The sequence below is a fragment of the Microcebus murinus genome, chromosome 3, assembly GCF_040939455.1.
Source record: "Microcebus murinus isolate Inina chromosome 3, M.murinus_Inina_mat1.0, whole genome shotgun sequence".
NCBI lineage: Eukaryota > Metazoa > Chordata > Mammalia > Primates > Cheirogaleidae > Microcebus > Microcebus murinus.
The window spans coordinates 44,193,299-44,207,007 of NC_134106.1; the positions used below are offsets into that span (position 1 = coordinate 44,193,299).

The following is a 13,709-nucleotide window of genomic DNA, read 5'->3' on the forward strand; positions in this document are numbered from 1 at the left end:
GGAATGTATTGTTGATACATGCAACAAGACAGATAAATCTCAAAAGCATTATGCTAAGTAAAAGAAGCCAGTCTCAAAGGTTACATAGAGTCTATTATTCCAAACATATATGACACTCTGCAACAAACAAACTACAGGGATGAGAATAGATCAGTAGCTTTGATTAAAAATAGGTAATATGGGCCAGATACAGTGGCTTATGCCTGTAATCCTAGCACTCCAGGAGGCTGAGGCGGGAGGATCACTTGAGGTCAGGACTTCAAGAACAGCCTGAGCAAGAGCAAAACCCCATCTCTACTAAAAACAGAAATAATCAGCTGGGGACGGTGATGTGCACCCATAGTCCCAGCTACTCTGAAGGCTGAGGCAGGAGGATCACTTGAGCCCAGGAGTTTGAGGTTGCTGTGAGCTGGCCTGACGCCACCACACTCTAACCTGTACATAAATTTTAAAAATAAATATTTTTAAATTCACAAGGAAAAAAGTATTTTTGCAGACATCTCATTTTATTCTCAGCCCAATAAAAAAGACTTATGTAGGTACTATAAGTCTCATTGTTGGGAAAATATGATTGAGGAATTAATGAAATGTGGCTCATAAGATCATTATTTTGTTGTATACCCAATATTACTATATTAAAGACAGAAACAGGAGTTTGCAGGGTTTTGCCCTGAAGGAATGTGCAGACTCAATGGTTCACTTATTAGAGGCTGCTATCATGGAAGAGCTCTCAAATCTTTGGTAGGGGTGTTTTCCAGGAAGGCTTCCCGATATCTCAAAATCTATGGGCTTCCCTGTCTTGAAAGACAAGGCAAGGCAAATATGGCCCACAGGATGGAAACTGGAGACAATGAGTGCACTCTGCCCAGAGATGCACCCCGGTGGTTATAAACAACCTGTTTTATAGAGATGGGCTTCCTGCTCTCTCCTGTCTACCTTTAAGTCCACCATAACTAATCAAAGAAATATTGAGTCACTATACCTCTTTTGTTTTACCTCTGTTAATTGACAACTACCTCTTAGAACTTAGAAGCCAGTCCCTGAAAGACTTTGTACCTGTTTGTTCACCTAGATAGATTAGAAGCCCCTTGAGAGGACTTTTGACCCTAACCCACTATCTGTATCCCCTAGCAACTGCATTCCCTGATATGCAAATATGTTACCCTGACAACTGGCAATTGATATCTGTGATTATAAAAACCTATATGAATCTAACCATATTGCTGGCAGTTATGGAGATACGCCATTCCCCTAGGTACTCCCCGCTGTGTTATATATGATCTTTATATATATATAAAACTATAATCTACACCTTAGTCTCTGTGTATTCTTTTATTTCTCTCTGCTGCCTATCAATTTCCTTATGCTCTGTGGTGACCCCTATCTTAGGGACTTGGCTCCGTGGGGAGAAGCAGCTGATCTCCTCGTGGGCCTGCCTCAAATACTACTCCCCCACATCTCGTTTTATAAGTGAGGAAACTGAAGCACACAGTAATTACATGAATATACAAATTACATGTGGCAGGACTGTAAAACTGTAGTCCAGATACACCGATTCCATTCAAAATGCTTTACTCTCTTAATTTTCTTGTGTTCCACTAAACCTTATGGAACACAATGTCCCTGAAGACAAATAGGATTGAAAGGAGAAAGGGATGGAAAGAAGAAAACAAAGAGTTATTGAAAGTATGTCTTTTATAATTTGGCCGTCGTCCTTAAAGAATTAAGAGTTTTTAATTAAAGAGGTTTGAATAGTGATCTATATAGGCAATAAATTAATAGGCATCAAAGGATTAGCTGGCAATTTCTTCCATGAAAGCTTCTTAATTTCTTAATGCTAAGAAAAGGAAAAAGCAAACATAAAACAGTCACAGGTAACCTTGTAACTACTGCTACAATTTAAGCAATACCTGGTCTTTAGAACTACACTGAGACCAACAATGATGGTGAGACTACAATTCAGAACAGATTTTGCAACTTTAAATAAACACTTAAAGTCTCATATGCTACCACTTAAGGGCAGAAAATAAGAGTGAAACCTTTAAAAATACCTTTTCAGTTTCAAAATCAAAGAAGCAGGATATTATATTTGCCAAAAGAACATACTTTAAGTACAACAGCTCAAGGAAAAATTAAACTTGGTTTAACAAAATAAAAAAAATTGTATCTGTACCACAAATAGCATACATCACCTAAAAACAATGGTGTGGTTTCTTCTAAAGTAGTTGCATTAGGATCTGCACCAGCTTCTAAAAGAATCTGTACAATCTTCCAATGTCCTTGACTTGCAGCAAGATGTAATGCACAAAAGCCTTCAAAAGTCTTTGCCTTAATGTAGTTTTCAGATGATGAATCTATGGAAGAATAAAAACCCATCAACTAGAGGATATTGTCTCTATTTCTTAGGCTTAAAAAGCAAAGATCTTAACAGGAATTTAATGAAACATTAAAATATAAGTAATTTATACATAAGAGGTCTCACAGTTTAGAAATCTCGAGAAAATCGAGAAAAAATTCTCCAGAGATCCCAGTGTGAACAGCTCTTTGGTATTCTTACTACACAAATCCTGCCTACTCACTCTCATTGTCTCTTCTTTCATTTTTGGATGGAGGAAGGAGAGTGGCAGGAATTGAAAGATAACACAAAAGTAAGATCTGAGCACCAAAGATTTGCTTAAGTAATATTTATTGAAATATTAATAAATTCTATTTTTTCTTTCTAAATTTCCATGAGGGACATGGTCTTATATCTAGCATTACTTCCTTGTATTCAACTAAGAATGAAGGCAGTTTTAAGTACTCCTTTTCTAACTTAAGACTACTATCTAGTAGTTAATAAAGATGGTATTTCTAAAAGAATAAAATACATTTCAATGAAACCAAACAATGGCATGTAATTTATAAGGAATTTGTGCATTAATTGAAGGTTTCTGAGTATATTTGTTACGAAAAACTCAAGGTTCTGGTAACCTTCAAATTATGTAACTAACATCTACATTAACATTTTAGAAACTCTACAACAAAAGATAATATTGAGAGGTGACTTTCTTACCTTTGCTTCCAAAACAATAAAATTCTAAGCCCAGACAAGACAGGCTCTAAGGTGTGGTAAAGGCATTTCTGAGAATAGCAATAAACAAAACAAACCCTTACCCCCCCAAAAAAAATCTTTTAAAAATATATTCTTGAAATACCAGAATTGAAACTAATGTTCCTGGCTAAAATAGTCATCTATTTTAAAGAATTCTTGTAATTGTAACTCACTGATGAAACAGGTAGACCAAGCCATAATATTCAAATAACAGCTTATACATCCATAGATTCAAAAAAAATAGCCTAAAACTTCATAGCATACACAACAAAACAGTAAGACAGGGTAGTCATATTTTTTTAAAGTGCATATCACAGTGTTTCAGAGATTAGTCAGAAATTGATTCTTATTCAGATTAGTCAAGAGATATTTCATGTGTTAAACTTACACTTTTTTTTTTTTTTTTTGGAGACAGAGTCTCACTTTGTTGCCCAGGCTAGAGTTGAGTGCCGTGGCGTAAGCCTAGCTCACAGCAACCTCAAACCTCTGGGCTCACGCAATCCTTCTGCCTCAGCCTCCCAAGTAGCTGGGACTACAGGCATGCACCACCACGCCCGGCTAATTTTTTCTATATATATATTAGTTGGCCAATTAATTTCTTTCTATTTATAGCAGAGATGGGATCTTGCTCTTGCTCAGGCTGGTTTCAAACTCCTGACCTTGAGCAATCTGCCTGCCCCGGCCTCCCAGAGTGCTAGGATTACATGCGTGAGCCACTGCACCTGGCCAAACTTACACTTTTGTGAACACAAATGACATGAAAAACTAGGAACATACAGATATATATAACTGATATTGGTAAATAGTTCCTAAACAGGAAATTTCAATATTATAAAGATGCTAATTCTTCCCAAAATAATTAATAAAGTTAATACGATTCTAATCACAATGCCAATAGAACTGTTTGTTGGTTTTATACTTGGTACGGTGACTCAAGTTGATAAGGGTCGAGTAGTACAGCTAAGTAACAGAGAATTTAGAAAAAAAAAAAACAAGACAAGCATGAGGGGAGCCTAGACTTACTATACATTAAATCATGTCTTAAAGTTAGAAAAAGTAAAATAATGTGATTCTGGTAGAAATGCAGAGAGGAGGGGGACCCTTGGAGAGAGGAAGGGCCCATGCAAGCAACAAGAGACTAAGAGAGATAAAAGCTGGAAGGTAAGAGACCTAGACCAGTGTGGCATTATAGAGAGCCAAGGAACTTTCTTTTATAAAGAAGAAAGGATGTTCTCTTCTACTGAGAAAGAAAAAAAGAGAGAGATAAGGTTTAATCCTAACAATTTACATATTATGCCTTACAGCAGAAAGAGTGAACCTTAATGCATACATTTTTTAAAAAATTCAATCAGGAGGGAGAAGGAAGGGTGATCCTAAGATAGAAGGCAGACTATGACAAAAGAATCTAAGTGGATTACAATTGTATGTCATAACCTCACTGAGGGGTGCAGAAGAAAAATACTGGCCTGTGTAACTTTGAAAAATAATGTTATGACTAAAAACTATATGATTAAAGACAAAAGAACTGGGCCAGGTATGGAGGCTCATGCCTGTAATCCTAGCACTCTGGAGGCCGAGGCGGGAGGATCAATCAAGGTCAGGAGTTCGAAACCAGCCTGAGCAAGAGTGAGACCCTGTCTCTACTAAAAATACAAAGAAATTAATTGACCAACTAAAAATATATAGAAAAAATTAGCTGGGCATGGTGGCGCATGCCTGTAGTCCCAGCTACTCAGGAGGCTGAGGCAGGAGGATCACTTTAGCCGGGAGTTTGAGGTTGCTGTGAGCTGGGCTGACGCCATGGCACTCTAGCCCAGGCAACAGAGTAAGACTCTGTCTCAAAAAAAAAAAAAGATAAAAGGAACTGTACATAAAAAACTGTACTTTAGTTGGTAAAATTTCTAAGGGTACAGACTAACAATTCTGAAACCACTATACATGTGTATGTGTACTAAGATCAAACAAATAAACGGATGGCAGATTTGGGAGCTAGGTTTCTTATTTTTGGAGAGGGAGGTTATAGATGAGCAAAGGAGGAAAACTAGAATGAACCATGTGATGCTGGATTAGAGTCCAGACACTAGTATGAACTCATGCTTAGCTTAAAATAGATACATATGGGTAGAAAAAGAAATAATTATGGTTATGTGTATATACATGGCTTATAATACATAAATATATTTTCTATCTGTGCTAAAAGGGCTTAAAAGCAATGACACTCCAGTAGCAACAAGCACACTAAGTCCCCAGATCTTGGTTTTGAATATTATTCTCCAATAAAAGAAACCAGGGCTCTTATGAGAATGGATGATTCTAGGATTGGGGTGAGGAATATACAAAATGAGTCTGGGGCATATTGTAGGATCAAAAGATAAAAAAGTGCCCAAAAAACAAAAAATGGGGACATGTCAAGCCAGGCACCATGGCTTACACCTGTATTGAGCCTGGGCAACACAGCAAGACCCTATCTCTAGAAAAAAATGAAAAAAAATTAGCTGAGCACAGTGGCATGCACCTATAGTCCCAGCTATTCGGGAGGCTGAAACAGGAGGATCCCTTGAACCCAGGAGTTTGAGGCTGTAGTGAGTGAGCTATATATCATGCCACTGCACTCCAGCCTGGGCAACAGAGCAAAACTCCATCAAAAAAGAAAAGCAGGCCGGGTGTGGTGGCTCACGCCTGTAATCCTAGCACTCTGGGAGGCCGAGGCAGGTGGATTGCTCAAGGTCAGGAGTTCGAAACCAGCCTGAGCAAGAGCGAGACCCCGTCTCTACTATAAAATAGAAAGAAATTAATTGGCCAAATAATACATATAGAAAAAATTAGCCGGGCATGGTAGCGCATGCCTGTAGTCCCAGCTACTCGGGAGGCTGAGGCAGAAGGATCGATTGAGCCCAGGAGTTTGAGGTTGCTGTGAGCTAGGCTGACGCCACGGCACTCACTCTAGCCTGGGCAACAAAGTGAGACTCTGTCTCAAAAAAAAAAAAAAAATTAAAAAAGAAAAGCAAAGAAGGAAGGGGAAGAAGAAGGGAAGAGGGAAGAGAAAAGAACTAGGCGCATGTCAAAGACAGACAGGAGCCACTCTGAAAGGGTACCCAACAGCCAAAACAATTTGAGCAACAAAATAAATAAATTACATTGTATTGGATTACAAGTCAAACTACAGGCATAAAATATCCACGAGTTCACACAGATAAATGACTGAATAAATAAATAGGAGAGAAGAGATAAATCTCCCACACAGAAGAATTCCAAATAATTTATGTAGAAACTCCTTCCTCAAGGAAGTAAAGCTTAATTCACACCTCTTGAGTGCAAGCCTCAAGACCCTTAGTGACGTACATATACATCTACCTAAGGAAAAAGAAAGAAAACCTCCTGTGCAATTATCTATGAAGCAAAGAAAATAAAAGGCATTTCTCATGCAGGTTGAGAAATACTTAAGCTAACTTACTACTAACTTGAGACCTTGAAAAATTATACCTATGGGAAAAAAAGATATTTAACTAACTTTAAAACCACTGGACCAGGAAGGAAACATTTGGAGGTAGCTTTAAGATGCAATCCTGGCTCTGCAGTTGTAATTTGGATTATACTTTGGGCAAATTACTTAAAACTCTGAGGATCAGGTTCCATAACAGTGAAACAAGGATAAAATAACTGACCCAACCCTTTATGCGGTTCAACAGAATTATCTATATAATTTGAATAGCTATAAAACAAAAATGCAGATAGATACATAATCATTATATTATTTATGCACTATGATAGCCATTAAAAATTTGGTAAAGTCTCCAAAATATCATTTTAAGAAAGTTTTCAGCACCCAATATAAATAGGTTTTGAAAGTTCCAATGATAAACTGCCTTCCTTCAACTGATATGTGAGTTTTAACAAAGGGATCTTACCTATATTGTACTGGACCATCAAACACCACCCTCTCACTGTCCTTTCCCTACAGGAAGGCTTCTTGAAAGAAATGGCTCATTGTACCCACTGTTTTTGATGCCTTAATCTCTATTTATTCTCAATGGAAAGCAAAGTGGTTTCTACTTTTCACCTACTTGTTGAAACTTGAAATGGCAAGGGTATTAAAGACTTCCTAATGGACAAACACAATGAGCACTTTAGGTATTTCATAACAACTTTTGAGTTCTTTCTTGGCTACACTTTGAGGATTAGGGCCATCACAGCTGGACCAATGCCAGCCACTGACACCTGTGCAGCAATGATAAGAGTTGGTTTAAACACTCTACCAATGATGCCACACCCTAAGTTTGCTAACACCAAGTGTCTTTTTATTTACAAATAATAAACTTGCTTAGTACTTCTTGTAAGAGTGGCAGTGATGGGTGGTAGACTGTTACTTTTGTTTTCTGCAAACCCGTAACAAGGAAAGCAAAACCACATAGTTTTCAGTAGAGCAGACAGGTTAAAGATCAAGATCAGAACATTTTCTCAATAGTTGAGCCAGAATTTGATGAGCCACACAAATTGAGTATATGTCAATCACAAGGGTGATAAATGTCAATGTCAGGTAGATTATATAGTCAAACCCTTTACATAACTTATATCATCTTATGTTTTACTTACAAATTCTAAGAAAAAGTTAGATATAAAATAATTTCCTTCCACCCTAGGCCATACTTTAAAAAAAAAAAAATAATAATTTCCACAACACAAGGAATTTTACTTTATGCAAAATGCTCAGACAACTCTTCGGAGAGACTCCATGCATACAAGATGCAGAGAAGTCAGTAGAAAGGAAGACGTTTAGAGGCATCAAAAGAAATTAGACACCATGTGAAAAGTAAAAGACAGGAGAAATATGTAAAATATCTGAAACACATATAACAGTGAAGGGTTAACATCCAGAAAACATAAGAAGCTTGCTTGCTTATCTATCTATCTATCTAGAGACAGAATCTCGCTCAGTTGCCCAGGCTACAGTGCCGTGGCATCAGACTAGCTCAGAGCAACCTCAAACTCCTGGGCTCAAGCAATCCTTCTGCCTCAGCCTCCTGAGTAGCTGGGACTACTGCAGGCATGTGCCACCATGCCCAGCCCAGAATTCCTAAGAAGCTCTTTAAAGATAAAGTAAGTCTAGAACATCCAAAGAGAAATCCTGCCTGAGAATAAAATCAACACAGGGCAAAGAAGAGCTGAGAGAAAGGGAGACCTAGAGTTCTGAAGACATCGTTTTGAACACTGAAGTCTAGCAATGCCTAAACAAACCTACCACTCAGCCTTAGGGTTTACATGAGCTACTATATTCCTTTTCTTTGTTTAAGCTAGTTTGAACTAGCTCAATACTGAAAGAGTCCTAATTAATTAACATAGCATACAATTTAGTAGTATCTGTCAATATTTTAACTTGGCACATGTGATGGATTTATTGTGTGTTAACCTGACTGGGTTGAGGAATGCCCAGATAGCCACTAAGATATTATTTCTGTGTCTGTTGAGATAATTCTGGAAGAGATTAACATCTGAACCAGTACACTGAGTAAAAAGTATCCACCCTCACCAATGTGTACAGGCATCATCCAATCCATTGAGAGCCCAACAGAACAAAAAGGCAGAGGGAGAACTCGTGCTCTCTTCTTGAGCCAGGATGTCCATCTTCTCCTGCCCTTGGACACTGGAGCTCCTGGTTTCCAGACCTTCAAAATCTGGACTTATACCAGTGTCCCCCTGCTCCGTAGTTCTCAGGGCTTTGGCCTCAGACTGAGAGTTAGTTATACTATCACTTCTCAGGCCTTCAGACTCAGACTGAATTAAACTACCAGCTTCCCTGGTTCTCCATCTTTCAGATGGCATATAATGGGACCTCTCGGCTTCTACAATCACATAAGCCAATGTCCGTCCCTAGTATATACCCTCATATATGAGGGGATATATATACATATACATATATATATATATATGTATATATATATCTCCAATTGGTTCTATTTCTCTAAAGAACTCTAATTTATTGAACTAGCAATTTCACTTCTAAAAAAATCTATCCTACAGAAATGCTCAACTGTGTGCACAAAGATATATGTATAAGGATGTTCACTGAAGCACTATTTATATTAGCAAACCTTTAGGAAACAAACACAATGTCCATCAATAGAAGAATGGTTAAATAAATTACATTATATCTATACTATGAAATACTATACAGTAGTGCTCTCACTTGGAAAGAAATGAGCTATTACAAAGTTTTGAGCAGAAGAGAGACACAGACTGACATATTTTAAAAGGATCCCTCCAAGGCCGGGCGCTGTGGCTCACGCCTGTAATCCTAGCTCTTGGGAGGCCGAGGCGGGCGGATTGCTCAAGGTCAGGAGTTCAAAACCAGCCTGAGCAAGAGCGAGACCCCGTCTCTACTATAAATAGAAAGAAATTAATTGGCCAAATAATATATATATATAAAATTAGCCGGGCATGGTGGCGCATGCCTGTAGTCCCAGCTACCCGGGAGGCTGAGGCAGAAGGATCACTCGAGCCCAGGAGTTTGAGGTTGCTGTGAGCTAGGCTGATGCCACGGCACTCACTCTAGCCTGGGCAACAAAGTGAGACTCTGTCTCAAAAAAAAAAAAAAAGGATCCCTCTGATATATTGAGAGTGGCCTGTCATGGGATGGGGAGGGAACAAGGGGAAAAACAGAACACTCACTATTGCAGCAATCCAGGCAAGAGACGATGTGGCTCAAAGGTATTAATGGTAGTGAGAAGTGATCTGCTTCTGTGTGCGTATGTGTGTATACATACACACAGATACATACATACGAATAAGGATTTGCTGACTGATTGGAAGAGGAATATGAGAAAAAGGAAGGAATTAAAGATAGCCCAGAGTTTCTGGCCTGAGCTGATACAATGGAATATTTCTAACTTACAGATGAAGAAACTAAACCACTGAGAGGTTCAAAGACCTGTCCAAAGTCACACCAATAAAGTGGTGGCTTCTATTAATAGAACCCATGTCCATCTGACCATAACTCTTAATCACTATTCTACCCTGCCTTATTTCTACAAGGACCTTCAGCATCTGTTACTGTGCCCAGTATTACAGCATATATTTTTATTTAACATGAACTAATAAAAAGCACTATGAGCTAGATTATTCATTTTCCAAATAAAAGTATTTGTTAGCTATATGCTCTAATTAATTATAAGATTTTAAGTGACTTTTAGTCAGCAAATGGATTAATAGTGAATGGCATGGATCTATATTAAAGAGAAAGTAAAGCAAAGCCCTCCCAACCAATTTGGATGCTTCCATTCTTTTTGTGTAGGCCTATGTACCTTCAAAATCTAGGGCACTAATTATGTTTTAGGAATTTCTGACAGTTCACTAATATTAGATGAAGTTCAGGGAGATAGAAATTATATAACAAAAGACACTTTTATATATACCAGTTGAGCCACAAGGGGCAAGAGAAGTATGAATCATATAAAACACAGATAGGGCAAGGATAAAGACAAACAGAAATGTCAAACTTGCTTTGGAAATTTTAAGATTAACCCACAATATCAAATTAACTGATACAGACATAAGGACGCTGCTCTTATCATTAAGCAGAAGAGCCCTTGCTTCACTCATCAAGACTAGAATGTTTGTACTTCACCACCATTTAAAAATACTTCCTCATATGTAGCTTTATGCTAGCTAGACCTTTTATAGAAAGTATTCAACTGTCACTCCTCACTGCTTAATGTTCCAGAACTTGAATCATCCAGAAAAGTCTAAATTACAAACTTTTTAAAAATGCAGGGTATCTGAATAAAGTATAGACTTTAGCTAATTTACAAAAGGGAGGATATGCCAAGAGCATACATAAAACATTTTTTAAAGCAACCAATAGGCTATACAGCACTGCCCCCTCATTCTAATCTGATTTTTCTGGTTAGTGAATCAGATAAGCAAATCTGATGGAATTTTGGACATTAGTTCCAACTTTAAAAATGCTATAGAGAACAACCAAACTCTCAAAAGACTAAGCCTCAATATGTCACCATATCCTAAAATAATTCATGTGGCTTCTTCTTCAGCCTCTGCAAACCCTACTTCCTATTTTCCTACCCCTACTCTAATCCTTATGTATGCACTATACATAAATTAGATTTATTGAGCTTACTTCATAATGTAGTGAGAAAATTTTATTTGGCCATTTATATCAACTAATCACATAGCTAACTTATGTGCTATCTTATCCTCCAAAAACATCAAGCTCAAAAAAGGATGGCCATTAATGATGAAGTTGATATTTAAAATTTCTAAAAGAACATACAGTCAGCCCTGTGTATCCACAAGTTCTGTAACTGAGGATTCAACCAACAGGGATGGAAAACACAGCGTTTGCAGGATGCAGAACCTGCAGATACAGAGGGCCGACTTTCAGTATCAATGAATACAATGCATAAATGACCCTTTCCTATCCACAGGGCAGACTGAGGGACTTGAACATTTTGGTATCCAGATTTTGGTATCCACAGGGGTTCTGGAACCATTTCCCTACGTATTCCAAAGGACAACTGTATAGATGAACCTGAAAAGCCAGTTCAAATGCCTTTAGTCAAAAGCATGCTCGCTCAAGTTTACTCAGCAGCTAAATGAAAAAAAATAATCTGTAACATAACACTATTCTGATGTGGGGAAGAGAGGTAAGTATATTAGGAATAATCTTTTTGATTAGAAAAGAATATTTAAATTCATGCCGTTGTCACTAGAGATAATTTGAGAACTCAAGTATTATAGTTAATTTCAAACAGATTCTGAAAACCTATCTTAAGCCTTTATACTTCGGGATGCCAAGGTGGGAGGATCACTTGAGCCCAAGAGTTCAACAACAGCCTGGGCAACATAATGAGACCTCTGTCTCTACAAAAATTTTTTTAAAAATTAGCCAGGTGTAGTGGCACACACCTATAGTCCCAGCTACTTAGGAGGCTGAGGTGGGAAGATTGCCTGGGCCCGGGAGTATGAGGCTGCAATGAGCTATGATTGTGCCACTGTATTCTTGTCTTGGTCAACAGAGCAAAACCCTGTCTCTTTAAAAAAAAAAAAAGATTTATTTAAACAAAACACTCATATCCTCAATTTCAGTAACGCCGTTCCTTTTGTTTAGAAAAGGAGGAAAGAATAAACATGACCAGTAAATACCAAATGCTTTAATTCAAACAGCAGATTACTTTTGCCACATCACCTAGCTCAGTCAATAAAAAGAAGCTAAGCATAAGCACTCCCATATAAAGAACAACACTTACAGATGTCCAGAGGGAACACCATACTGATAAAATCCAAGGCAGGCAATCTTACTATCCTTAATAAATAAGTTTGGGCAGTTATTTTATGATCATAGGAAGGGAAACAAATTACTAGTGTTAATAAGTCATGTATTACCATAATTTTGTTTTGTTATGCCAGTTTGTAGGTATAGCCTCCCATACCTTGAATTTACCTTACCTGCATGAATTAACATCCGCAAACATTCTACAGAGTTGTGATAAGCTGCTTCATGAATTGGCATCCATCCCCTGTTATCAGCAACATCAATACTACGGCCCTTTCTGAGCAGTTTCCTTAAGACTTTAACATTGCCTTCCCTGGCGGCAAGTCCAACTGTAGAGCATGTGTCCGAGTAGGCCTCTGTAAAATCCATTCTTTTGACTAGTCTACAAAACAAGGTAGAAAGATAATATTGTAGTCAATAAAACAACTCTGTACTCCTGGAGATTAGCAGATTATAGTGGGCCTGTCTAACATCTCTCACACGAGTGCTAAGGAAGAGGCCACAGTAGATGCCATACCCTCTGCTGGAGCCTAAAGCAGGAACTCTGTTTGGCAAATCAGGATTCCTTGGAATGTTCTTATTGAAAATATCAAAGGATTTTTAAGTGTTCTCCCTCCTCCTCTGGAAACATCTGAGCAGTTCTTTCTAGTAGGCTTCTGCTCTTGTTCATACCCCACCAAAATGCACTCTTTGGTGCTCTGTTGAGAGCTGAAGGCTTCCAGTTAATCTCTAATATACGCTCTATTATGCAGAGATGGCCATTTAACTACAATCAATGCTCAGCCTCAATACATAGCCCTCTATAGGAAACAACTAAACCCAAAAAGGCTAGAAAAGGAATAAAGGACATTTATTGAGAAGAACAAAGATAAGTAGTCATTCTAGTTTTTCTGCACCTGACATTCCTTTCCAGAAGGGGCTAAATACTCAGGTTCTCTATGCTTGATGAAATAGTTCCACTGGCTAAATATATCAAAACCAACAAAGAACACCATAAAGACAGTCCAGCTTTCCTACAGAAGCCCAGAAAGTTCTTCACAGCATTACTACCTTCATCATCATTATCATCTCCCTTCAAAGCTCATTTTAAATTCCAGTGCAGAGTCCACTACAGATCTCATGTGTGACTCTCTCACAAAGATAATTAGACATATTAGACATAGAGACACTATTAAGCAGGTTGGATATGTAGTAGACATTTGGTAATGTAATTATTGTTAATTTTCTCAGATGCAATGACACTGTGGTTACTATAATGTCATTAAGACACATGTATAAGTATTTAGAAGTAAAATGTCATAACGCATACAACTTACTTCAAATGTTAAAGAT

At 37.9% G+C, this 13,709-nt stretch overlaps 1 protein-coding gene across 6 annotated transcripts in view; it reads right to left on the reverse strand.

Annotated features, from left to right (window-relative positions):
- Positions 1 to 13,709, reverse strand: part of ASB3 (ankyrin repeat and SOCS box containing 3) — a 76,607-nt gene that overhangs the window by 49,489 nt on the left and 13,409 nt on the right. For 4 of the 6 annotated variants that reach the window (XM_076000763.1, XM_012777797.3, XM_012777796.3 and 1 more), the window contains exons 2-3: positions 12,551 to 12,759; positions 2,193 to 2,354 (exon numbers count right to left, since the gene is read on the reverse strand). In XM_076000763.1, coding sequence (XP_075856878.1) covers positions 2,193 to 2,354; positions 12,551 to 12,759 — 371 coding nt within the window. Of the gene's footprint in view, positions 1 to 2,192; positions 2,355 to 6,999; positions 8,079 to 12,550; positions 12,760 to 13,709 lie in introns of those variants that run through there. The other 2 variants (XM_012777800.3, XM_012777799.2) reach the window with 2 other exon arrangements.